Raw genomic sequence first — 26,103 nt, 5'->3', positions numbered from 1 at the left:
GGAAACCTGGGGAGCTAGGGTTTAGCCTCATGGCTAAGAAACCTGCACCCCCCAAAAGAGAGCATACGTTTGATTCCTGGCTCCAGCTCCTGACTCCTGCTTCCTGCTAATGCAGCCCCCAAGAGGCAGGTGATGGCTCAGGTAATTGGGTTCCTGCCACCCAACTAGGGGAACCTGGACTGAGTTCCTACTTCCTGGCTTGGCTGCAGGCACCTGGGGGGAACCAGCAGATAGAAGCTCTCTTTGTCTGTCTGTCTCTGTCTCTCAAACGACAACACAAAAGAGGAGGAAATCTGGACACACAGAGAGATGCCAAGGAAGTGTGCGCATGAAGGAAGACCAGATTTTAGAAAGTCAATTATTTATTTTATGAAAGGCAAACAGAGCTCTCCCTCTACTGATTCACTCCCCCAGATGTCTGCAACAGCTGGGGCCAGGCCAGGCTGAAGACAGGAATTTGGCAGGCACTAAGTACTTGAACCATCACCTGCCACCTCCCAAGGCACACACTAGAAAGTGGACTTGGACTTGGACGTGGAGCTGGACCAAGGACCATGCACCCCTACAGGGCATGTTGGTGTCCTACGTGGTGTCTTAACTGGCCTAACGCTCACAACAGAGGTTCCTTTGAAAGCATCAATTTAGAAGTAAATGGGTAGGGCAAGCTCTGTAGCACAATGGGTCAAGGCTGCTGCTTGGGGTGCCTATTCATCAGAGTGCCAGCTGGAGTCCTGCCTCTGCTTCCAATCCAGCTTCCCGCTAAGGTTCACCCTGGGAGGTAGCAGGTGGTGACATCAAGTATTTGGTTTCCTGCCACCCATACGGGGGACCCAGATAGAGTTCTTGTCTCCTGCTTCTGTCTGGCCCAGCCTAGCCTGTTGCAGCCATCTAGGGAGTGAGACACTGATGGAAGAATTGTCTCTCTCTGTTGCTCTCTCAAATAAATGAAAATTAACTTAAAAAAAAAAAAAAAAACAAAAAACTAGAGGGAGGATGGAAGTGAGCAAAGAAGGGTAGGATACAAAGTATCAAAATGCTCTTAAGGGTCTGGCACTGTGGCATAAGGGGTAAAGCCATGGTCTCCAGTGCCCACATTCCATATGGACACCGGTTAGAGATCTGGCTGCTCCATTTCTGACCCAGCTCTCTGCTGTGGCCTGGGAAAGCAGTAGAAAATGGCCCAAGTGCTTGGGCCCCTGCACCCATGTGGGCGACCTGGAAGAAGCTCCTGGCTCCTGGCTTCAGATCGGCGCAGCTCTGGCTGTTGTGGCCATTTGAGGGAGCGAACCAGTAGATGGGAGATAGATCTCTCTCTCCCTCTGCCTCTGCTTCTCTGTAACTCTTCCTTTCAAATAAATTAATAAATAAATCTTTTTTTAAAAAATGCTCTTAGTAGAAGGCTAAGCCACCACCTGCAGTGCCAACATCCCATATGAGCATTGGTTCAAGTCCTGGCTGCTCTACTTCTGATCCAGCTGCCTGCTAATGGCCTGAGAAAAGCAGCCGAAAATGGCCCAAGTGGTTGGGCCCCTGAACCCACATGGGAGACCCATGTGGAAGAAGCTCCTGGACCCTGGCTTTGTCCTGGTTGCAGCCATTTGGGGAGTGAGCCACTGGATGCAGTGGATGGAAGATACCTCTTCTCTCTCTCTCTCTCCTCTGCCTTTCAAACAAACAAATAAATATTAAAAAAAAAAAAACACAAAAATGCTCTTAAAACAGGATATATGAAATATATGAAATCTGTTTCTTTTATATAAATAAAAATTAAAAAAAAAAGAAATTCCAAAAAAGTAGATACATTACTACTTCCCTAATCTGGTGAGAGGAATCGCAAGCAGAGAACTTACAGGTGGTACACTTCACAGGATAATAGATACTTCCTGAACCAAACAAGTACCCTTTCACAGGTAAATTACAGATCGGCAGAGGCTTGGCCAGGATGCACATCCTGACAAGGATGCCCTAAACAGTCCAATCGTGTGCCTCTGCCAGCCCCAGATGGCAACTGTGAGTTCACCTCCCACCCGTGCACAGAAGAACCGGAACTGGAGAAGCCAGCCCGGGAGTGTGCCCTGGCGGTCCCCCAAAGACAAAAACAGCTCCTACTCAGACTCTTCCGACCCCAAGCTCTTTCTGTTTTCTTTGTGAGCAAATTCTGTTTTCTCGACAGAAAGCTCAGAGTGCGACTGCCCCTACAGACAGCGCTCCGTTCCCAGCTCAGACGGGACACAGGCAGAGGGCCGCCTAGGGACTCAGAGCCACCGCTTCAGCAGAACCAGTTACAAAGCCAGCAGCGCCCTAGAAGGCTGACTGTAATTAAGAACCAGGAAACAGCTTTAGCCTGCGGGTTAAGTGGAGGGAATGCACCGAACAGAAAACAGCTATCCAGGCTGCAAAATACAAAGCTCACAGCCAGGTTACCTGAAACAGTGGTTAGAGTTTTGGTTCTAAGGAAGAGAAAAGACTGAAGCAGCCTGTTAATCCTTCAACTTTCCCTCTACCTTTGTGGTTCATTCACTGAAGCAATGAGCCAGCCAGAAGCCAAAGATAAAATCAACACTGTGACTCAACACTGTGACTCAACGGTCTGCAAACAGAGAGAGGCATCAGCAAAGAAAGGGACACTGGGGGCCAGTGCTGTGGTGTAGCAGGTTAAGTCGCTGCCTGCAGCACCAGCATCTCATACAAGCTCTGGTTCGAGACCTGGCTGCTCCACTTTTTTTTTTTTTTAAGATTTATTTACTAATGTAAAAGACAGAGTTACAGAGAGAGAGAGATCAATCTTTCATCCACTGGTTTACTCCCCAAATGGCCGCAACAGCTGGAACTGGGCTGATCTGAAGCCAGGAGCCAGGAGCTTCCTCCAGGTCTCCTATGTGGGTACAGGGGCCCAAGGACTTGGGCCATCTTCTGCTGCTTTCCCAGGTGCATTAGCAGGGAGCTGGATCGGAAGTGAAGCAGCCGGAACTCGAATCTGCGCCCACGTGGGATACCAGCACTGCAGGAGGCAGCTTTACCGGCTACAGCACAGGGCCGGCCCCTGCTTCACTTCTGATCCAGCTCTCTGCTAATGCGCCTGGGAAAGTGTCGCTCCCCCTCTTCGTGGAGGAACGACACCAAGCCCTGCCTAGGCTTCATATCCGAGTCACGGCACCATTATGTCGCTCCCCCTCTTCGTGGAGGAACGACACAGGACCCTGCGCTGTTCTTTCGTCTGCTCGGCCCTCCCCGGGTTTGCTGCTGGTTCTTCCCGGGTTGGCTACTATCCCTTCCACCTCCGTGGAAGGGCAGTTCCCCCTGGCCGCATTCCCCACTTCCGCAGGGGAGCGGCACACCGCCGGCCGGTTCTCTCGGGGGCTGCACGGGTTCCCTTAGATGTTCCCCATAGATGTTCCTGGTGCATGCCGTCTCTCTCCTCCTTTATAGTCCTCCTCCGCCAATCCCAACTCGGCTGCCACACGCCGAGTACGCTGCTCTCCAATCAGGAGCAAGTCCTACAGTTAATTGGTTGAACTGGAGGCAGCTGTGCGGAAGCTGTTTACTTCTCTCCCAGCGCCATATTGTGGGAGAGCAGATGCATAGAATAAGTCTTAATTCCAGTAACTCAGTCTAGTCCGGTTGCTCCCCACAGATCCCCCTTTCTTTTTATTTTTTGGCGTTGATACGCGCCTGTCTTCGGTGTCCCGCGGCACACACTCTGCTCTACTTGCTAGAGTTGCCACAGGCTCTTACAAGTCCTATCAATCAGGCAAACCGAATCCGGGTCCTCTCTTCGCCATGTTGTGAGGAGGTTTTTAGGCGCTGATGCGTGCCTGTGTTCAGTGCCCTGCAGCGCATGCTCTGCTCTGCCTGCAGGGGCTTACAAGCCCTATCAGGCAAACCGAATCCAAGCCTTCTCATTGCCTTTTTGTGGGGAGGCCTTACTGATGTTAATTCGTGCCTGTCTTCGGTGACCTGCGGCGCATAAGCTGCTAGCCGCCGCAGGTGCTCATCGTGCTCATCGCCTCACTTAATCAGGCAGACCGAATCCAAGCTCTCACATTGCAGTGTTGTAGGGAGGCCTTTCTATTTCTCTATTTCTCTATCTCCGGGCATTCCTATTTCTCCCATTTTACTTCTATCTTCCAGCATTCCTATTTCTCTCACTTTACTTCTAAACTTCTGTTTCTCTTATCCCCGCAGCTTCCTGCTCTCATTCCATTTCTAAACTTCTGTTTCTCTTATCCCCGCGGCTTCCCGGCTGCGCCCGCCCCGAGGCTGCTTCTCGGCAGCTTTCCGGCGCCTCGCCCTGCCGGCAGCTTCACGGCTCCGCGCGGCTTCACGGCTCTGCGCGGCTCGGCTTCGCGCGCTCCGCGGTCTCCACGCCCTTCGCGTCTGCACCACGGCCTCGCGCCAGCCCCGTTCCCTATCTATTCACGCCCCGTGCTCTCTGCACGCGGCGGCTTCCGCGAGTAACACAGCGTAGCTTACGTGTCCGCCACTAGCATTCAATCTAAGTTCCCCGGGCTAGCCTGGCGAATTCAACCCAGCATACGTCTCCGCCCCACGGTTTGGCTTCCCGTCCTTTGCTACCCGGGCTAATCAGACGGATCCCAATCTGGCTTACGTTTCAGCTTCTGGTTTCAACTTTTCGCCCCCCATTCCCGGGCTAACTTGAGAATCCCAAAGTGGCTTTCGTATCCGCCTCAGCCTGCCCCCCGTGGCTTCAATTTCCCTAACACTTTTCTCTACCCGGTATGTTTCCCCAAGCTTTCCTCCAACAATATTCCTCCCTCATTTCTCCTGGCCTCTCCCCACAGTCCGCGTCTGAGTCTGTTTGTTCTAGCTTTCACTTTCGCTTTCGACCTTAGAGATTTCTCCCAGCTTCCCCCCGTAGTCCGTATCCGAGTCTATGCCTAGGCTTTCAATAGCTCCTTCCGGCTCCTTTTTCGTCCGGCTTTTCCCTAGGCTGTTTGCTAGTCTCTCTCTCCGATATTTTCCCTAGGCTGTTTGCTAGTTTCTCTCTCCGATATTTTCCCTAGTTCTTCCCGTTTCTTCCCTCCTAGGTTTCCTATCCGAGTCACGGCACCACTATGTCGCTCCCCCTCTTCGTGGAGGAACGACACTAAACCCTGCCTAGGCTTCATATCCGAGTCACGGCACCATTATGTCGCTCCCCCTCTTCGTGGAGGAACGACACAGGACCCTGCGCTGTTCTTTCGTCTGCTCGGCCCTCCCCGGGTTTGCTGCTGGTTCTTCCCGGGTTGGCTACTATCCCTTCCACCTCCGTGGAAGGGCAGTTCCCCCTGGCCACATTCCCCACTTCCGCAGGGGAGCGGCACACCGCCGGCCGGTTCTCTCGGGGGCTGCACGGGTTCCCTTAGATGTTCCCCATAGATGTTCCCCATAGATGTTCCCCATAGATGTTCCTGGTGCATGCCGTCTCTCTCCTCCTTTATAGTCCTCCTCCGCCAATCCCAACTCGGCTGCCCACACGCCGAGTACGCTGCTCTCCAATCAGGAGCAAGTCCTACAGTTAATTGGTTGAACTGGAGGCAGCTGTGCGGAAGCTGTTTACTTCTCTCCCAGCGCCATATTGTGGGAGAGTAGATGCATAGAATAAGTCTTAATTCCAGTAACTCAGTCTAGTCCGGTTGCTCCCCACAGAAAGCAGCAAGGTGGCTCAAGTGCCCAGGCCCTGCCACTTACCTGGGAGACCCAGATGGAGTTTTGGCTCTTGACTTTGGCCTACCCTAGCCCTGGCCATTGTAGCCACATGGAGAGTTAACTAGCAAATGGAAGATCTCCTCCCACCCCCTGCCCTCCCCAGAACTCTTCCAAAGAAATAAATAAATTTTTTAAAGGCACACTGAATACCAGCACTAAACTCCTTTGTTCCAAATATTCTAGAAATATTGGATATTAAACTTAAAATGTTTTAACACATTAAAATCCTTTCACTCATTCTGGGTCAATGCTTAAAGAAATAGGCCATTGTGGTCTATGATTTTTTCACTGCTACGAGACTTTGGAATTGTACCACAGAGTTGATATTAAGTACACAGAGCTGTAAGACTTAAAAACTGACAACTAGTGTAAACACAATTAGATACTTGGCATCTCAGCCACAGTGGGCCCAGGGAGTTCAATTTCCACTTGGTCCAATTCAATGACTAATACTGAGAATCCGCCACAGGCAAGGGGCAGGGGTGACTTTAAACACAAGTCCTCATAAAGGCATCGGCATGTCACCATCTTGGTTTACAGACCTGGGCCTCCACGAGAGCCAGCCGCCAAATGCTCACGCAATGTTCAGTGAGGACCAAGGGACCCCAGTGCAGAGCGGAGCCCCTACAAGGAGCTCCTGCTAAATGAGATCACTTCCCTGAAGTCCACCTCGCTTCTTCAAAACCAGGAAGTAAAGACCATTTTACAATGTCTTATAGTGGAAAGTTAAGGGGGGGAAAAAAACCAGCAACACTCACTCTGTCTTGCTTACATTGCCTGCTATGATTAAAACAAGTTCTTGGAAAAGGACTATCTCTGTGGGTGTGTTTTGCAGACAAGTCTTACACGTATGCATGGTTTAAACTAAAACAACACCATTCCCACCGCACCCTGCTGAGTGTGTGCATGTCTGCCCCGCACAGGCTGTCTTTTCCGCCCGACTACGTAAGAACTCACTTGCCGGGCACACTTCTAGGCCCAGGCATCACAAATATCGCCCCGGGCACAGGGCCACGCCAGGCCCCCGTCCCGCTGCCTGTGTCACTAACCTTCAATGCCTCAGTTTCTCCCACCTGGAAAGATAGAAAGCAGGACTTTCTCTCCCAGAAAACCTAAGCAGGAGGAAAATGGAGATTAATTACAGAGCCCCTCTAAAGAGATGTGAGTTCCTTGTGGGGAAGAACCACATAAACAGAAGAGGTAATTACCACCACTCCAACAGAAAAGCAGAACTAAGGCAAATCTCCTAACACTGATGAAATTAAATCACTGGCAATTTATTTTGCGTAGCAGAAAACAAACTGATAGGTCAGCAAATCAAATTAAAGCAAAAGCACAAAGTACTTCATGCTCTCATCTAAATCTCTTAGTCATCAAACACAATAAAGGCCCAGCATGGAGTCAGCACCTCTTTCTATGCTGTCTTTCACTTCAGGGCCACAGTAACACCCCGGCTGTTCACGATTCTGCCTGAACTCACTGCCCTTTCTTCAATGCACAAGGCGGAAATGCAGAAACTCCAGAGCACCCCCACAAGGAGGTAGCTACCTGAGCAGTCCCAGCAGCTCAGAATGGACAATGCGTTGCTATTTAACCATATAAGCTACACAAACAGAAAGGCCTACCTTAACCCCCATTCTGAGTTCATGGCTTTCCTTTTCTGTCACTTTAACGTGAATCCAAAGCTAACAGGAACCTATGAAAGCTGACATTTCTTGAGTACCTACTATGTGCTGCTACCCACCAGCCACCACGTCGGGGCCCTCGAGCTCAGTCAGCCCTCACAACAGGCCGGTCCCAAGCCCTTGCTCAGAGAAAGGGCACCGCAGGCTCAGAAAACTTTAGTTTCACCACAAAAGGTGCTACTGGTTGGGTCAACATCATGGATTCTTCAAGAACACGCGTGAAACAAATTCCTTCCAGACTGCTTCAACGAAAACCACTGCCAAACGTGCTCTACACGTTGATGCACACTCCCCTGACGTAACAAAAGGAATCGCAGGCAGACACCTCAAAGGGACACACCTGTGCACTACTGCGCAGTCACAGCACAACGTAAGCTTCCTGAACCGAACTTGTAGGAATTACACCTTCAAACCACGTGCAGAGAAAGCTGCTAATGCGACAGCAGTGTGGGTTTTGCGTGTTGCACAGCGTCAGTGTGTGTCTTGCCCAGCCCCAGACTGGAGGCATGACGTCACCCCCCTACAACCACTAAAGTCAGTGATTCGCCAACTGGAAGAGGAGTAAGAACTTGTTTAGGGACTGGCGCTGTGGCGCGGCAGGTTAAGCTACCATCTGCAGTGCCGGCATCCCATATGGGTGCTAGTTCGAGTCCCAGCTGCTCCACTTCCGATCCAGCTCCCTGCTAATGCACCTGGGAAAGCAATGGAAAATGGCCCAAATGCTTGGGCCCCTGCACCCCCGTGGGAGACCTGAAAGAAGCTCCTGATTCCTAGCTCTGGCCTGGCCCAGCCCCGGCCATTGTGGCCTTTTGGGAAGTGAACCAGCAGATGGAAGCACTCTCGCACTCGCTCTCGCTCGCTCTCTGTAATTCTGACTTCCAAATAAAATAAATAATTTTTTTTAAAAAAGACCTTGTTTAAGTGATCTGCTTCACTGTTGTTTAGTTTCAATGATTTCTGCTGACTTGTTTTGCCTAAGTGTCATTTTACTGAATCATATCAAATCATTTAAAACACACACACACACACACACTCACACACAGAAAAGGCCCCGTCACTGGTCACTAACCCTAACCCTAACCCTAACCCACACACTAGATTCCGCATTAGCTGAAGAAGTTCAAACATCTGCCCGTAGAATCTTTTCTGAAGGAAATGTGACCGCGAAGGTACCTTGGCGTTGAGGGGACACACGGACAGGGCACTTCCGAAAAGCTGATCCTCACTGCGCCACTCGCTGCTTCGGGTCACGCACCGCAGCACGTTGGTGACCAAAATCCCCAGGACCACGGCAGCAATGAGTTTCTGAGAGAGAGAGAGAGAGAACGAGCGTGTGTGTGTGCAACGTGCAGACAGCATCGGCGAGCTGTGCCCGGTCCTTCTGGGGTGCACACACACCAAGCCTGCTGGATACCTTTTTCTTGGTCTGTCTGCTCAGGGCTCCAAACCCGCAAGTCAGCAGCACGCAGTAGCCCACGCTGGGAAGGTAGAGGACCCGCTCTGCAACCACGAAGCCCACGCGGAAGAAGAGGTTACTCGCAGGCAGGAACGGGATGATGAGAAACCCCAGGCCCAGGGTGAGGATCCTGAGAACCGAAAGGGTGCAGGCACAGGGGTGTTTTCAGATGTCTCAAAGCCACAGTCCCACCCGACACTGCGCTCACGACGAAGACCTTTGTGTTTCATGCCACCAACTTAGGAAAGGCCGCACTGTCGGCACAAAAATGTCACTGGGAGAGAGGATCTGGCCTGCGTGCCAGCACAGGGGCAACACCCAAAAATACAAGTCACTGGTCCTCAAGTGTAAGGAAAAAGCGCACATGCAATTCACATCAATAACACTCACATGATTATATCTGTGGGGGCTGATCGATGCACCTGCTCCAACCACTCAGTGCGAATCAGTCCCAATTAGCTCAATGGGGTCTTCAGGGAACTCCCCTACCCCTAACCAGACTTAACAGGAATCGGAATTTCTTAACCAGTTTAATTGTCAGCAAGTCCGAATGTCAGAAACCATTTTCGGTTCTGTATCACTGCAAATTTCAGAGAGACGGCTGAGCACTGACAGACTTCTAGAACCAGTGGGTGATTTCCGGCGTCCCCCATGACGCAGGACCATGAATGAGGAAACTAGGCCAAATTTGGTGTCTCTGTGCCCGCTGTGCCTACAGCATTTTTTTTCAGGTCTCTTTCACATGTCTAAGTGAGCTGGAACTAAAGTTTGTTGGTCTTTAGAATGACTAGCCATTTTAGACACAGGTGAACTTAAAATCTGATTTATTTTGACAAATTACTAATCTAATTCCATAAACACACGCTTAGAAGAAATCATCTTAAACAGTTTTCGTGAAACACATTTGTTTTTCCCAATTACTTTCTCAATAACTTTTTTTTTCCACCCAGGAAGAACAGTCTCTTTGGACAGCAGCCCATTTTGTACCCAACAATAACAGGAGGAACCGTGACAGCAGTCACCAGGGTTTTTTGAAGAATTGTGCAATAATGGGCACAACACACATCAATTACATTCTCTGTTCTGACCACAAATTACTCTTTACCACCCATTGCGAAAAGGATCTCAAAATGCTACTTCTGGGGAAAGGGGAGGGGGAGGTAACTCAGTCATCCATGCCCCCTCCTGCACGCCCCCTCCCCACTAGTGGAAGCCAGCAATGGGTCCCGAATGGATGGAACGCATCCTGGCCATAAATATGGATTTGAAGGCAACGTCCTTGGACAGCACCTCCACAAAATCGTCAGAGTGATGAGTGCTGGACTGAGCAAAATGCTTCCGACCACACCCAGGGAGGAAGTTAAAATCCAGCGCTGCCGCTTACCTTCTCCTGTGGCTGTCTTCAGAGCACAGGGCTTGGTGTATCAGGCCAATTAGGCAGAGCCAGAGTGCAGCCAGTGCAATTACCCTCCAGTCACCGAAGGACTTAATGAGGGGGATGCAGCCCATTGACCAATCAAAACACAGCCACCAGGGACACAGCAGCAGCCAGGCGTTCAATGAATAGTAGTAATTATAGTTTATGGCCTGTCAGTCGAAAGGAAAACAAACATTTATTTGGTAACGGATTTGAAAATACATATATATACACACATATGTATGTAATACATATACATACATATATATATATACACACGTGTGTGTGTGTGTGTGTGTGTGTGTGTATCCTAGCTTCACTTTTGAGGCATTTATACACTTCTGTTCAAGGAGAGTAGCTCTATAAAATACAACACAGGGGCCAACGCTGTGGCATAGCAGGTAAAGCCACCACCTGTAGCACCGGCATTCCATACAGGCACTGGTTCTAGTCCTGGCTGCTCCCTTTCCATCCAGCTCTCTGCTATGGCCTAGGAAAGCAGTAGAAGATGGCCCAAGTTCTTGGGCTCCTGCACCCGCGTGGGAGACCCAGAAGAACTTCCTGGCTCCAGATCAGTCCAGCTCTGGCTGTTGTGGGCATTTGGGGAGTGAACCAGCAGACGGGAAACCTCTCTCTCTCCCTCTCACTGTCTGTAACTCTACCTCTCAAAAAAAAAAAAAAAAAAAAAAAGAAAGAAAAAAAAACCTCTTTAAAAATTAAGTAAAATACTATGTAGCCACTCTGGATCCTGGGCATGGGACTGTAGGTGCTAACTTATTAAATGCATTCAGATTTCAGTAAACACAAATACAGCACAGCTCCCAGACGAGGTACTACCTTTGCTCTATTTCTGGCCAAGCTCTGAGTCACTTAGTGGTGCCGAAAGCCCGTGCAGGAGGTCCGAGGTTCAGGGGTCACCTATGTGCCCAACGACACAGGGACAGGGTTCTGGGGCTGTCTCTTGGATTTCTCTATGAGTGCACAGCTAACATCGCAGCTTGCCAAAAAGGCAAACCTAAAAAAGAGTCTTGACTATTAGACTAGAGCCAGCATTGTCAGACTTTTAAAAATATCTCCAGGAGGGTTCAATCCAGCCTTCATGATCAGAGAAAACAGGATCAGGGCAAGGAACTTGACGTTAAAGGGAATCATACTCTAATTTTAAAAAGACACACACTTGGCTCTCCATATTTGCTGGTTCTGTATCTAAAGAATAGAAAATACTGGGGAGTGGGGCCGGCACTATGGCATAGAAGGTAAGGCTGTTCTGAGTCCTGGCTGTTCCACTTCCCATCCGGCTCCATGCTAATGCAGCCTGGAAAGCAGCAGAAGGCAGCCCAAGTCCTTGGGCCCCTGCACCCACACGGGAGACCTAGAAGAAGCTCCTGGCTCTTGGCTTCAGATTGCCCCAGCTCTGGCCATTGTGGTCACTTGCGGGAGTGAACTGGTGGATGGAAGATGTCACTTGCTCTATCGGTAACTATGCATTTCAAAAAATAAATAAATAAATCTTTTAAAAAATATATAGGGGGAGAATTACAGGAAGTTCCCCAAAGCAAGCCTGGGTTTGCCCTGCACTATGCACTGTGCTGAATGGCAGTGACTGAAGTGACGTGGGGGCATTGCCTCAGCTATCGGAAGAACCTGGGGGTGGGTAAAAACCTGGGTGGGAACTTGGCGTCCACAGGAGTCCCGGGACCAGCCCTCCGTGACGGATGCTCAGGCAGCTCACACGGGTCGCGTCATGTGTGTCCATGCTTGCTATGGAATGGCTTTAGCAACAGCAAACAAGTACGGCGGTATCCCAGGCATTGGAGGTGATGGGGAGTGCGCCGTCCACGACAGATGAAGGGTCTGGGAATCTGGGGAAGGGGAGCAATCTTCCAAAGGAGACCAGGCTCAGAACTCACCCTGACCCACACACTGTCGGCAAAGGAGGCCGGATTGTCCACCTCGGTGAAGGCAGGCGGGCCCGTGCCCATGATTTTCCAGCGCACGTAGAGCACGGCGGCCCCTCCAGAGATGAGAAGCGCCATGCGGAAGAGCAGGGCCCCGTTCCTGAGTACGCTGATGCTCTGCAAGGACAGCACAGCACACAGTCCCCAATGCCACACAGCTCCCGCTGAAAGCGTGGCTACGTCTGCTACCAACGCAGAGCGACTCTGCCTGGACCACTCTCTCACTGTGCATGCAGGGGCTGGCTACTTCACAATTCAGAAAGCATAATGAAAATGGCACTCCAAGGCGGCTGGTACTTGACATTTCCCACGGCTGGGCTGGACACACAAGCAAATACTCACCCCTAACGACTTGTCCTTATGCAGTACCTTGTGGACAATTTCTAGAACATTGAATTTGCCGATCACCAAGATGTCAAACACCGCGTTCAAACCCTAAGGAAACAAAGCCAGACAATCACGGCTGGGAGAACGTAGCTCCGATTGGGCAGCAAACGCACCCCACCTTTGCAGCACTGAATCGAGACAGGAAATGAGATGGATAATCACAGATTTCTCCAGGTCTTAAAAAAAGAACTCATCGCCTCTATGAAATGCTTGGTTCACGGTAGTATATTAGACCACAGTAATGATTTCACAGCCTGCATGTGGAGGCACTTCAAGTGGGCCAGCATTGTGGTGCAGCGGGTTAAGCTTCCGCCTGCAGCGTGCGAATCCCATAAGGGTGCCTGTTTGAGTCCTGCCTGCTCCACTTCTGATCCAGCTCCCTGCTAATGTTCCTGGGAAAGCAGTGGAAGATGGCCCAAGTGCTTAAGTCCCTTCCATTCATGTGGGAGACATAAATGGAATTCCAGGCCCCTGGCTTCAGCCTGGCCCAGCCTCGGCCACTGTGGCCATATGGGGAAGGAACCAGCAGATGGAAGTTCTGTGTCTGTCTCTCTGTAACTCTGCCTTTCAAATAAATTAAACTTTTTTTTTTTTTAAAGTAGTACTTTAAAATGCAGGTCAGCTAGGAATTTGGGATTCCCAGGCACAGTTGCCCCTTTCCCCATCACTGGAACATGGTCCTTGAGTTGACACAACACAGCCGCTCCCTGGGCAATCATTATGCCCCAACCGTACAGAGCCAGCCACAGCCAGGCAGAGACAAGTGCTGGCTGAATGTGGCCCAGTGAGGAGCAGCCTGGGTGTTCTCCCAGGTCCAGGGTCCCAGTCGCCCCCTAGTCTTCTCCCCAGCACACAGTCAGACCACATCTCCCAGCCTCCTCTGCGGGGACACAGGAGCTGAGGCTTGGGACTAGCCCAGGAGCCTGGCAGAAGTGACCTGGGTGCCCTTTGGAGGTCTGGGCGTAGAAGCTAGACAATCCTCGGCCCACCCCTCCGGCTGGGTGGCATGAAGATGCCCTGGGCCACTCTGGGAGCCAGGCCGAGGACAGCAGGGCCTCCACTGGCCCAGGCTGTCTGCCGTGGCACAGAGAAGGGCTGCATTTGCAGCTAGTGGAGGGACAGCTGACGGCAAAGCAGCCTTAGGTTTTTCTCGCTGCCTGTCCTGGGCTTTCTACCAAGGCTGCCGGCAGTGATGTCATCCAGCAGAGCCCCTGGGTCCACGCTGGATGAGACGGTCTCCGTGGCCCGGTGCACACAGTTAAGGCTGCCCCGGAATGACTTGGGTCTTTTTAGCATGGGGCTTTGCAGCACAGAAGATCATAAATCATCAGAAGTCAGGGTTAATGTGTGGTTTTCAGAGAGCGGCTGACATCCCTGCGTAACCCTCTCCCGTAAGCGCTGCAGCCACTAATTATCGCGTCCACGGGCCAGCACTGGGTCCATCATTTCAGAGGATCCTGATGCTATTCGCCCGTGTGGGTCACAGAGCAGCACATCTGCCGGGCTGCAAACCAGCGCTAGAAAGCAGAGGCGCCCTGTTGAGCTGCCCCGCCTTTTCAGGCCGTTTGTTTTGCTGCCTGTGAGCTACTGGACAGTCACCCAGGGGTGACAGAGTCGCGTGATTATGATGACTGGGCTGAATATAACACTGACATTTTCTCCTCCTTCTCACTGAAACACATCATCAAAATGTCCACATTTAATAAAATGTCTGAAAACAGCTAGAGTTCATGGTATCACGTAAACCTAACCTAATCCTGCAGTGCTGATAAAACGCTACTGATCGGGGACTCACTAGAGACTGGGACCCAGCAGGCCCGGGTTGGGGCTGGGGTCCTGACCACCTAACAGGCTCCCAGCCACTGCTGCTCCTCACGATGTCCTTTCTGTGGGGGTCACGCTTTGGTTCTCAACACGACTCACGTCAGCAAATGAATCTGATCTTTCCGAGGGCTGGGCTGGGCTGAAGCCAGGAGGCAGGAGCTTCCTCTGGGTCTCCTACAAGGGTGCAGGGCTCCAAGCCATTGGGCCATTCTCTGCTGCTTTCCCAGGTGCATTAGCAGGGACCTGGATTGGAAGTGAAGCAGCTGAGGCTCCAGCCAGCTTCCGTATGAACTTAACCTGCTACACCACAGCACCTGTCCCCATGAACCTCACTGATTTCATTAACCAGCCAAAGCAGCAGTGACCCTTAGGTTGAATCATATGAAATAATTGGTCTCATCGGAACAGTCACATTCTCTCAGGTATCACTGATGATATCAGGAAACCAAGAGGGGACTTCAAAGAGTTTGTGGAGGGGCTGGTGCTGTGATGTAGTAGGTTAAGCCTCCATCTGTAGCGCCAGAATCCCATATGGATGCTGGTGTGTGTCTCGTTGCTCCCGTTCTGATCCAGCTCTCTGCTGTGGCCTAGGAAAGCAGTGGAGGATGCCCAAACACTTGGCCCCCTGCACCCGCGTGGGAGACCCAGAAGCTCCTGTCTTTGGATCAGCACAGCTCCAGCCATTGCGGCCATTTGGGGAGTAAAAAGCAGACGGAAGACTTTCTTTCTCTCTCTCTGCCTCTCCAGTAAATAAATAAGTCTTTAAAAAAAGTTTGTGAAAAATGGAATTAAAAGATAAGCTTATTTTGGTGCAAAAATTTTTTTATAAATCCATGCATAGTTTTTGCCATAGTATGTACTTTCCATGAACTTTTTGAAAAGCCCTGCAATTTATATTATTCTCTGGTTCTGTGTCTAGGTGGTGATTTTTCCATTTCTCTTATTTAATGATTTTTAATATTTAAAACATTGTGAGGTTGCTTCTGGGTGGGACAGAGGCATGAAGGTACTTCCTGGGGTGACAAACGCCATGCATGTCTATTTTTTTTTTTTAAAGATCTATTTATTTATTGAAAGACAGAGTTACAGGCAGAAGCAGAGACAGACAGAGATCTTCCATCTGCTGGTTCACTCCCCAGATGGCCACAGCAGCTAGAGCTGAGCCGATTTAAAGCCAGGAGCCTGGAGCTTCTTCTGGGTCTCCCACATGGGTGCAAGAGCCCAAGAACTTGAGCCATCTTCTGCTGCTTTCCAAGGCGCATTAGCAGGGAGCTGGACTGGAAGTGGAGCAGCTGGAACTTGGGCCATATGGGATGCCGGTGCTTCAGGCAACATTTTTACCCACTATGCCACAGTGCTGGCCCCACCATGCATGTCTTGATTGGAAGGATGGGACTCAGGCCTATTCATTTGCCCAAATTCAATCCTTACCTTTACAGCTGAGTATTTTACTGTATGTAAATTAGACCTCAGTAAAATAATCACAAGAAATGTTGGAAGGCTTGCTTTTAAAGATCAGAACAATGGGAACTGATGAGAATTGTGTTGTAGTAATTATCATGCATTTGCTTTGACCCTGAGAACCTAATGTATAAATAAATTTCTTTAAAAATGAATATTTCTGGGTAATGGAGTATAAGATAGAGAAAAGGGAATTTTTTATCTTTAAGAAGTTTTTTACTTTAGAAGATTTTTTTAATAAAAAGTTACTGACCTGCAAAAAAAAAAAAAAAAAAAAGAAAAGAAAACTTTAAATAAAACAGCACAGGAAGAGACAAAAAAAGATTCGAAAAGAATTTAAGACATGAAACAGACTGAAATTTTCTTCTTTAGTTTTACCTCTGGTTAAAAAAAATAAAGTTTTCCATCTGGATTCCAATTACACTTACTAAATAAAACATACTCTGGAACAAATTTACAAACATGAGACACGCACTACATAATGTATGGCGAGACGTCAAGGCTCAGAGGTAAAGACGTTCGACCAACAGACACATCTGACTTCAAAAGAGCTCTCTGAGGACGAAGTCCCACTTGAAAAGTGAGAATGATTGCAACTCTTCTTTAAACGCCAGACTAATGAGAATCTTCCCGAAGGCTGGCGAGCGTGGAACGCTTTGATTCCAGTGTCTGTTGAAGTCTTGCTGTGGGGTTGCTCGGTGATGAGCAGGCAGGGAGAAGGCCCAGGGATGTGGGTGCATGGGAAGGTTTCATTTCCAAATTATCCCCTGCCCTTTATAAATTCAGGACAAAACACACCAACGGGGCGGGGCCAGTCCTCTGCTGGATCTAGCAGTGCCGAAACCCACGAGAGACCCTACGCAGCAAGCAAACCGTTCTCTCCTCTCTCCTTGTGGGGCTCCTCCAGGAGGACGACTCACGGCTCCGTACAGACTGTCCATGCCCCGTTCCCCAGCAGCTGCTAATCACAGCCACGAGAGGCAGTCACCGCTCTGAAATGCTAGAACTGTGACAGCACACGCACTGGTCCGCAGAGGTCTACGGCCTTGGGCCAGCAGGGGGATGCAGAAACAGGAGGCAGAGGCAGGGTCGGCCAAGCGGTCCCACTAGAAGCGGACAGGTTGTCCGGCTTGCGTCTTGGCTCTTACCAGCACGGTGATCCCTTGCTCCTTGCACAGCATGGCCACAGCTCCCAGAAAGATACTTAGCAACACCCAGAACGTAGAAGAATGTGTTCCCTCTTTGCTGCCTGCCACGTAAGAGAAAGGATAAACACAAGTGAGGTGATGCAGCGCCGTCTTGTTAGCATCAGGACCTAAATTTCTAAGCACGCGGTGTAAACAGCCACAGATTAAAGCCAGGGTCTGGATTTCGGACAGCACTTCTCTGTGGGTGAGTGGGCATGTCTGCACTTGTGGGTGCACAGCACCCTTTAAAAGAGACACACAGCCCCCTCTCAAGGCTGTGCCAAGCAGGTGCCCAGAGCCACTGGCAGGCACCATGATGAAGCCCTGGCCACAAACATGCCCAACCTAAAGTTCCATGGGGAAGTTTCTTCGTCCCAACCTATCACCTAGCAGACCTTTCTAACAAGTCACAGTGAGAACTCCCGTGGAGACTGCAACCAACCATCTGCTTTCAAGACAGCACCGATGCCTGCTGTCACGACAAGGACCCAGGAGTGCCTGAGCAGCCTGACTCTCTACTGCTCCCATCTCATAGCCCTGGTGGCTCAGGACAGTCTGCTTTGCTGCTGGTGCAGGACGGCTCCCAACCCATTAAAGGATGCATGATGCCTGGGGAGGGCTGGCACCCACTTAGCACCTGGGCCTCGTAGAGGCATGGGTCAAACTGGGTGAGTCTCCACAGGAGCTCTGAACCTTGCAGGACCCATGGCCCCTGTAAGAAGCTCAAGTGGGCAGCACGTAAGGAATGACTGCTAGCCCCTACGTAGCCCAGGGAAGCTGGGTCCAGGGGGTGGCGTGCGCATTCTGGTATGAAGTAGGGGCAAAGGCAGACCTTCCTGGAGGATCCAATCATTAGCTTGAACAAGGTACCTATGAGTCTTGGCCCAGTTCCATTTAAACCACACTTAGGGTCTGATTTCCAGCACACCATTATTTATGATAACACTGGGCAGGCAAGTTATCCCCAGTCTCAATGGCTTAAATCTATAAAATAAGGGCATCGTAACAACCCTTGGGACATACTCGAGAGGAAAAAATTATGGAACTGGTGCTCTGGTGTGGTTTCTGCCTGCAGTGCCAGCATCCCGTATGAGCGCTGGTTCGAGTCCCGGCTGCTGCATTTCCAATCCAGCTCCCTGCTAATGCATCTGGGAAAGCAGCAGAAGATGGCCAAAGTGCGTGGGCCCCTGCATTTATGTGGGAGACCTGGAGGAAGCTCCAGGCTCCTGGCTTCGGATCAGCCCAGATCCGGCTGTTGCGGCCACTTGGGGGAGTGAAACAGCGAATGGAAGACCTTTCTCCTCCCCCTCCCCCGTAATTCTGCCTTTCAAATAAATAAATATTAAAAAAAAATTATACAGAACTCCTGGGTGTGTTAAAAATTACATGAACAAGTTTGTAAATGCCCAAAGCATCTCTGGAAAACACACCAGAAACCAGCTAAGCAGAAAGACTGGGTTGGGGAGGAAGGCAGTCTTATTTTGCACTGTATAACTTCTGGTACTTTTATGTTTCCTTGGCCATATGCATGTATGAAAAACTAGGTGTTTTAAAAAATCACCTGGTACAGAGCCAGGAGCAAAGGAGGGACTCAGCAGACAAACACTGCGTGTGATTCAGCCGCACTCCCTCAGCCGAGGGCAGCTGGGACTCTCCACGGGGCTTCGATGTGGCAGTCAAGGGGGGACGGCTGAGTCACCTTGTCACGAAACGCACCGGGCACACCGGCAGTGTCGAGGGTGCACTCAGGTTCGCCTCGAACTGCTTGGTTGTGTGTGAGACAGGCAGACCCTGAACAAAGGGACAAAGGCTCTAGATACTCAACAAGCAGTCAGCAAAGTCCCAGGAGAAGGCTCTCTGTCGCCCCAGCAGCCAGTGGGGTCTGGTCTGGGGGTAGGGTGGCCTTCCTCTCACACATTCTACATGGGGCCTGAGCCCTGTGCAGGTCACAAAGCCTGGAACCAACAGACAGCCTGAATGCGAAACAAAGCACCAGCAGAACTCACCCTGGATGGGTCCCACACCTGCTCTTACTCTGCAGAGGTCTCCAGGGCCTTGCTAATGTGGCCACCTGGCACCTCTAGTTTCTCCAGGTTTCTGTTCCAAGCCAGGAGCACATTCTCCCCGTGTTCTGCTTCCTCTGTTCACTTAGGCTAGAATGCTGGTGGCAAAACCCTACCCACTCGGGGAGCTGTCAAAGGCCAATGATGCTGGGACTGGCAGCGCTGTCCTCCAGGCAGTCTCCCTCCCCTACTAAGTGAATTCTAGCTGCAGCTCCCCACTGCCCAAAACCAGTGGGACTCACAGGGTGGGGTCCAGACACCAGCGCCTGGATCTGGACAGAAACAGACTCAGGGCCCACCTAAGGGTAGGAACCTGCCACGGATCTTTCTCACCAGCTCTCTGGGAGACTCTGGGGCTCCCTAACGGTTGACAGCACCACTCTCCATGGCGCACGGCCGGCTGACGGGAGCAAACACCCACGATACAGCCTAGACCCATAGCTGTACCTGCCCCGACTCTGCCAAAGCAACCATGCTCCCGAGTGAAGTCACTGCCAGCTACTGATAGGGATGCAAAGTGCTTCCACAGCCCCAGGTCCCACTGCGCAGTGACAGTGCGTCTCACAGAATGTGGCCTGTGATGGCCTGCAAGGATGGAAATGCGGGAATCCCTTTCAAAATGCCCAGCAGGGGGCCACCTGGCCTCAACAAGTGTTTATTTACATAAATGGAACAAATGTCATGCTTCTCATACAGTTTCAAGAACATAATGACACCTGCCACCCCATTCTCCCTCCCTTCCTCACTCCCACTCTTCCTCCTACTTCCTTTCTTATTTTTCTTTTAATTTTTGCAATGATATACTTTTTTTTTCTTTAAGAACAAGTTTTATCATGAATTGAAGAAGCACCTAAGGAAACAAGCTGGGCATTTTGGCTTATCCAGAACTTATGAGACATAAGAATATCCTCCTCTTAATACACTAAAACGAAGTATATATCTGAGAACAAGTTTTATTATTAACTCTCACAATACAGCTCTTTGAGGACAGAGGTCCTGCATGGAAAGTTAGTGCCCAGTGGCTCCTGTTGTTAATTTAACAATTAGCACACTTATGAATGACATCAGTGATCACCTGAGGCTCTTGACATGAGCTGCTTATGCTAATAGAAGCCTTTGGAGTCCACACACTCCCAGTATTTAGACAAGACCATAAGCAAAGTGAAAGTTCTCTTCTCCCTTCAGAGAAAAGTAAATCCTTCTTTGGTGACCACTTCTTTCCACTGGGGTCTCACCCACAGAGGTCTTTCATGTAGGAAACTTTTTGCTATGGTGTCTTGGCTTTCCATGCCTGAAATGCTCTCGTGGGCTTTTCAGCCAGACCAGAATGCCTTAAAGGCTGATTCTGAGGTCAGAGTGCTACTTTAAGCCATTGTCATGCTATGTGGACTGCTTCCCATGTTGGAGCACTCATGCCTTTTTAATTCTATCTGTAACTTTTCATAACACAGTCCACTCTATTTTTTAAGCTCTGGGTTGTCAGAATATTCTTCTGGAAGTATGCTGAGCCCAAGTCTGCTTCCCTCAACTTCAAGTCTTAACTCCAAGTTCCTCAGGTGGGACAGAACCTGGAAGTCAGGTTCTCACTACACACACTGTGTTTGACCAAGAAATCAAGGACTGTGTTACTTGCAGAAATTAGTTACACTACATGAGAGTACTATAAAAAGTTCATGGAAAATGGAATTAAACGTTTATTTTGTGGCCAAAAATAGAAATTCACCTAGTTCCCCCCCCCATAATATGCATTTTCCACAAAACGCATGGATTCCAAAACATTTTTTGGCACCAAAACAAACATATCTTTTAATTCCGTTTCCCATGAACCCTCATTCCTATGTAATACCAAGAGGCCACAGTTACAAGCCACAACAATGATAAAAAGATTGTCAAATTCAGCATGATCCCAATTTGAGCACTTTCAGATTGACTGGAACTTACTACCCCATCTGGGTGCTTGCTAGCACTCATCAGCACACAAGCGATGGTAGGCAACAAAGCCTTAAAGCACACATGGCCAACATAACCCTCTGGCTGGGACATTCCCAGATTCCCTCAAAGAGATGACTTAGGCAAAGAGCCCCACAGGTTTTAGGGGAGCAAAGGGTCCCACTGATGAAACCTAAGGGGACCACAGCTCACAACGCACCAGATGAGGGCATGGGAGCATTTTGCACAGGACAGCAGTGGCCTCAGCGTCCAGATCATGTCGCCCCTCCTGAGTCAGGGTAAGGCCACTTTCGGGATTTTCACACATTAGTAGTTTTTTTTTGTAAACAGAAGGCTTTACTGGTTAATGACCCTGTTAATCACAGTGGTTTCTTATCTATGAGTAAATGGGGTAGAAGACACCCCTCTCCCCTCCCCCACAGTTGGCAGCCTCATCAGGCCTGCTGAGACACGGTGGTTAGCCTCAGTCCATTGTTTCCATGGCCACTGGGCACTCAGCTCTGTAGTGCACACAAACCAAGGGACTCCCCACTGCCAACCTGTTACCCAAACTTTCTCACTCTCACAGCTCATGTCTGCACTATTTGACTAAACAAAATATGATTTCCTGATGTGTGGGTCCCTGTTCTTAATTTGAAAAACAAGACTCAGACAAACAGAATTCGCTTACATTTCACTTGGCTGTCACATAGCTCAACTTCCCCCACCAGGAACCTGGGGTCTTTGATAGGAAGAAATCCCCAGTTCCTCCATTAAAATGCTCTCAAAGGCACTCTGTTAACTCAAACTTAAATTACTATGCAGACGTGAAAGGGACAGCCTCAAGTTCCACTCGTCTAAAATTTAAAGTGGTGCTCTTCTTGGATGGCTAAGCCAGACACACACACACAGCCTTCAGAGGCACTGGGTTTCTCCCTAATGGCACCCCTTGATCGTACCACACCTCTCACACCTCCAATTCCCTCCTCCTCTTGAAAGCTTCTGCTTGTTAATTTCCGGCTTTGCTTCAAACACACCCAGTGTGAACACACAGGAAAGATAATGCCATGCTTCTTTGCTGAATGAAGTTCTCCACGTCTGAAAGCACGGGGGGGGAGAGGGCATGTGAAACAGCGTCTGAGGCACTGCGTCAGTGTCAGAGTGCCTGGGTCTGAATCTCAGCTCTGGCTCCTGACTTCAGCTTCCTGCTAATGTAGCCTCTGGAAGGGAGCAGGTGATGGCTCAAACACCTGGGGCCCAGTCACTCAAGTGGGAGAACAGAATTGAGTTCCTAGCTCCTGGCTTTGGCTTGGCCCAGCCTTGGTTCTTCCAGGTACTTAGGGAGTCAATCAGTCAATGGGGAGGGGTGCTCTCTCTGCCTCTCACATAAATAAATAAAGATTAAAAAATAAAAAGAGCAAGCACCTGGTGCAGTGGTTGGTCTGCCGCTTTCCCAGGAATATTAGCAGGGAGCTGGATTGGAAGTAGAGCAGCTGGGACTCGAACCAGCACCCATACTGGCATTGCAGGTGGCAGCTTTACCCACTAGGCCACAATGCTGGTCCCTCCTTCACTTCTGACAGCTTCTGGCTAATGCTGGGAGGCAGTGGGTGATGGCATTTCATTATGAGCACCATGGTTTGAGTCCTGGTTGCTCCACTTCTGGTCAGGCTCCCTGCTAATGCACCTGGGAAAGCAATGGAAGATGGCCCAAGTGCCACACACATGGGAGACACTGATGGAATTCCAGGTTCTTGGCTTCAGCCCCAGCTGTTGTAGCCATCTAGGGGTGTGAACCAGTGGACAGAAGATCGTTCTCTCTTTTTTAAATAATTTCTTAATAAAGGATGATGTATAAATGCAAATGACATATCATATAGAAATTTCGAAAATAATAAAGATTGACTGAGTCTTGGTTTGTTAAGGTGACTGATGCTAAAAACTGTCCAGACAGCATAATCGACTTGAATTTGGACTTTGAGATTCTGTGGTTATGATCTTAGTAACTACTGCAAGTTATTCTTTCGCTTGCAGCTTGAGCATTTTAACAAGATAACTAAGACGCCAGGGGCCACCTTGCAAACAGCAAATGCGTGATCAATATTGGCTGGATCAATACACAGGTGCATGTATCTCCATGTCTATCAGTAGTTGTATTGTATCACTCTACTTCTTATACAATTAGGAGATAGAATTCAATGGCAAAAAGTGAATAATCTGCTCCGTGCTGTGAACCCAAACAGCCGCAAGTTGCCTTCTCACTTTTAATTTAGTTTTTAAATCACCTTACACTGGAACAATCTCTGTTATATAAGAGACCTTGAAATTAAAAAGAAAAAATTATATAAGGACTATAAAAAAAGCATAGGGTAAATTTATTCAATTTAGAAGCAACTTAAAAAAAAAAAAAAAACAGTAAAAATACACCAGAGAGGCAGGTGTCCTTCCAATGAGGCTGCATTTATGAATATGTTTGGTTCAGAAAAATCTTCCCACGACAAGGAGTCCCAGTTTGCACACGGCCCCAGGTCCGCACCTCAGGACGTCACTTTGGCCCAGTTTCCCTTCTCATCTTCATCCAGATGGCTGAATGTTAGGTACCGACAACCAGGATGAGGATGGGTGAGCATCCCTCGCCTGTCAGGGGACGGCGCGCTCTGGGAGAACTACGCACATGAGCAACCACCAACACTTCATGACGCGGGACTCTGAAACCTGCCCCGCTGTGTGTTTCTTGTTGGCACCCCTTCCCAGCGGGCAGGTGGCCCAAGCCGGCACCCTTCAGCACCTCTGCCTGGCACCTCTGCCACTTGCAACCAGCACACCATGGGGTGTGTGGGAACGACGCCACCCGACAAGCGGCCACACTCTGTAGCTGCCAGAGCTGCACAGTGAGCATCGGATTCACACTCCAAACGTGGAAACAGCCAAGCCGTGCATGGAATGAGAGAAGTCGGCCTTGCCGTGCGGAATTGTGAGCCCATCTGGGCAAACCCAGCAGCGGAGGTCTGCAGAAACCGGAGGCAGAGAAAAGAGAGTGGACGTGAAGTCCAATAGCCCCAAACCGAAGGACAATGACCGTGTAGGATGGGAGCTAGGGAGCTGCCTTAGCGTTTCCCAACTGCATAGTTCTAAGTCCAGGAGAAACGGAAGGCAAAACCCTAGGAGTAAACAGCTCTTCCGTGCCTTCTCCGATAGCGAGAGCAGCACGCCAAAGACTCCAGGCCTCAAGAACAACCTAAGTTTGAGGTCCTGGCTGATCCTAACGGCAATGGCCTGGACTTCACATGACAGATCCAGCTGGACAGCAAATCCATTCTCCTCTGCAAGACACCAGACTCTTCTCTCCGTGCGAGAGGAGACTGAGACTTCTCTCCTCAGTCCTAACTCCTCACAGGAAGAATTCTGAGGTATTAGGTCAGAGCCAGAGTGGTTTCGGCTACTGTACCGTTTCTATCGGGCAGAGGTTATGTTTGCAGTCTCTAACGCCAGGCTTTCATAGAGACAGAAACACAGACACCATGTTCTATCACAACACACAGAGCTTCTTATATTGAGCATTCAGAAGTAACATCAACTCCATCTGACTTAGCGGATTTTTTTTTTTAAAGAAAATGTATGCTTGTGTTATAAAAACATTTCCTTTTTCAAAAGATTCTGCTGCAAAAAATCTTGCTTGAAGCCATTCTATTTAAACACACCACACACACACACACGCACACACACACACACACAGGCAGAGCCCCAGAGATGTTACACGGGTAGATATTCATTTTCTGAAACTACCAAGATTCTAGAGGTTAACACAGAATTGCCTGTTCATAAACCCAAGCTGTTAAATATTGTCCCGATTCATGACACTGGTATCTCATCTGCACACGCGCTAACGAGGTTACTGGAAAAGAAGTGTATCATCTGCAAGAGCTTTGTAACTAGCTAGCTTGTTCACTTCAGAGTGCGCAATGTTTTGTTCCCTTACAAAATAATACCAAATCTATTCCTCTGTAACAATCCCTCCTGAACATCGAGTTTATGTGTGATGAACGCTGGACCTCTTTTTTTGAGTTTCTGTTCAGATCCAAAAAGCACAAAGACTAGGTTTTCAAGTGGGGTACTTTGAACATTAACTGTGAACGTTAAACAGCATTTTTGTTCCTGAATACATACTGGACTTCTAGCACAAAAGAGTCTTGACTCTTTGTTGAACATTTAGAAACAAGGGCGATTAGAGTAAGAAACCATCAGTGCAAGGACAATAAATACACGAGTTTACCACTCAGCTTTCTGCAGGCCGGTGCTGGCTAGATGGAGAAAATAAAAATATGATTATTTATTAGCCTTTCTCAGACTCCAAATGAAAACCTGTATAGCTGGATGTCCATTCGTGTGAAGGGCTCTGCTCTGTCCAACTGACGGAAGTGACGCAAAGGTCAAAGAAACCGAAGCACAAAGGCCAGACACCGGCTCTGAGTAAGCACACCAGGGCAAGCAGCAAACACTGACTCAGAGCCTGCGGGCACGCGGGGACAGGGAACAAACCCCTCCCAGGCTGTACACGGAACCAGGCATGCACCTCTTCAGGCGTTCTGAGTAATGGGCGTTTTATTTATTAGAAAGGCAGTTACAGAGAAAGAGGAGAGACAGATCCTCCATCCACTGGTTTACCTCCCTAGATGGCTGTTATAGCAGGGATGGGCCAGGCTGAAGCCAGGAGGCAGGAGCTTCATCAGGGTCTCCCACGTGGGTGCAGGGGCCCGGGGACTTGGGCCATCTTCTGCTGCTTTCCCAGGCACATTAGCAGGGAGCTGGATGGGAGTTGGAGCAGCCAGCACTTTAACTGGTGTCCATATGGTACACCAGTATTGCAGGTGGCTGCTTAACTCACTATACCACAATGCTGGCCCCCGGACATTTTAATCAAAACATACTAGACTGGATGTCCTCACAGGCAGGGACTTTGCTCTTCTGTATCCCCAACACTGGACACAGGGCCTGGGGCAGGAAACACTCCTATTTAATCGCTAAGA

At 49.5% G+C, this 26,103-nt stretch overlaps 1 protein-coding gene across 12 annotated transcripts in view; it reads right to left on the bottom strand.

The window, feature by feature from the left end:
- The window catches only part of TMTC4 (transmembrane O-mannosyltransferase targeting cadherins 4), a 66,499-nt gene that overhangs the window by 19,796 nt on the left and 20,600 nt on the right, over positions 1 to 26,103 (bottom strand). For 5 of the 12 annotated variants that reach the window (XM_051850477.3, XM_089303462.1, XM_089303463.1 and 2 more), the window contains 6 exons: positions 17,046 to 17,146; positions 12,568 to 12,660; positions 12,178 to 12,342; positions 10,235 to 10,437; positions 8,809 to 8,980; positions 8,568 to 8,699 (listed from right to left, as the gene is read on the bottom strand). In XM_051850477.3, coding sequence (XP_051706437.1) covers positions 8,568 to 8,699; positions 8,809 to 8,980; positions 10,235 to 10,437; positions 12,178 to 12,342; positions 12,568 to 12,660; positions 17,046 to 17,146 — 866 coding nt within the window. Of the gene's footprint in view, positions 1 to 6,647; positions 6,822 to 8,567; positions 8,700 to 8,808; positions 8,981 to 10,234; positions 10,438 to 11,104; positions 12,343 to 12,567; positions 12,661 to 17,045; positions 17,147 to 26,103 lie in introns of those variants that run through there. The other 7 variants (XM_070048633.2, XM_089303467.1, XM_089303468.1 and 4 more) reach the window with 5 other exon arrangements.

This window comes from Oryctolagus cuniculus, chromosome 9, assembly GCF_051225735.1.
Source record: "Oryctolagus cuniculus isolate XC-2025 breed Fujian yellow rabbit chromosome 9, ASM5122573v1, whole genome shotgun sequence".
Taxonomy (NCBI): domain Eukaryota; kingdom Metazoa; phylum Chordata; class Mammalia; order Lagomorpha; family Leporidae; genus Oryctolagus; species Oryctolagus cuniculus.
This window is presented reverse-complemented; position numbering and strand designations above follow the sequence as displayed.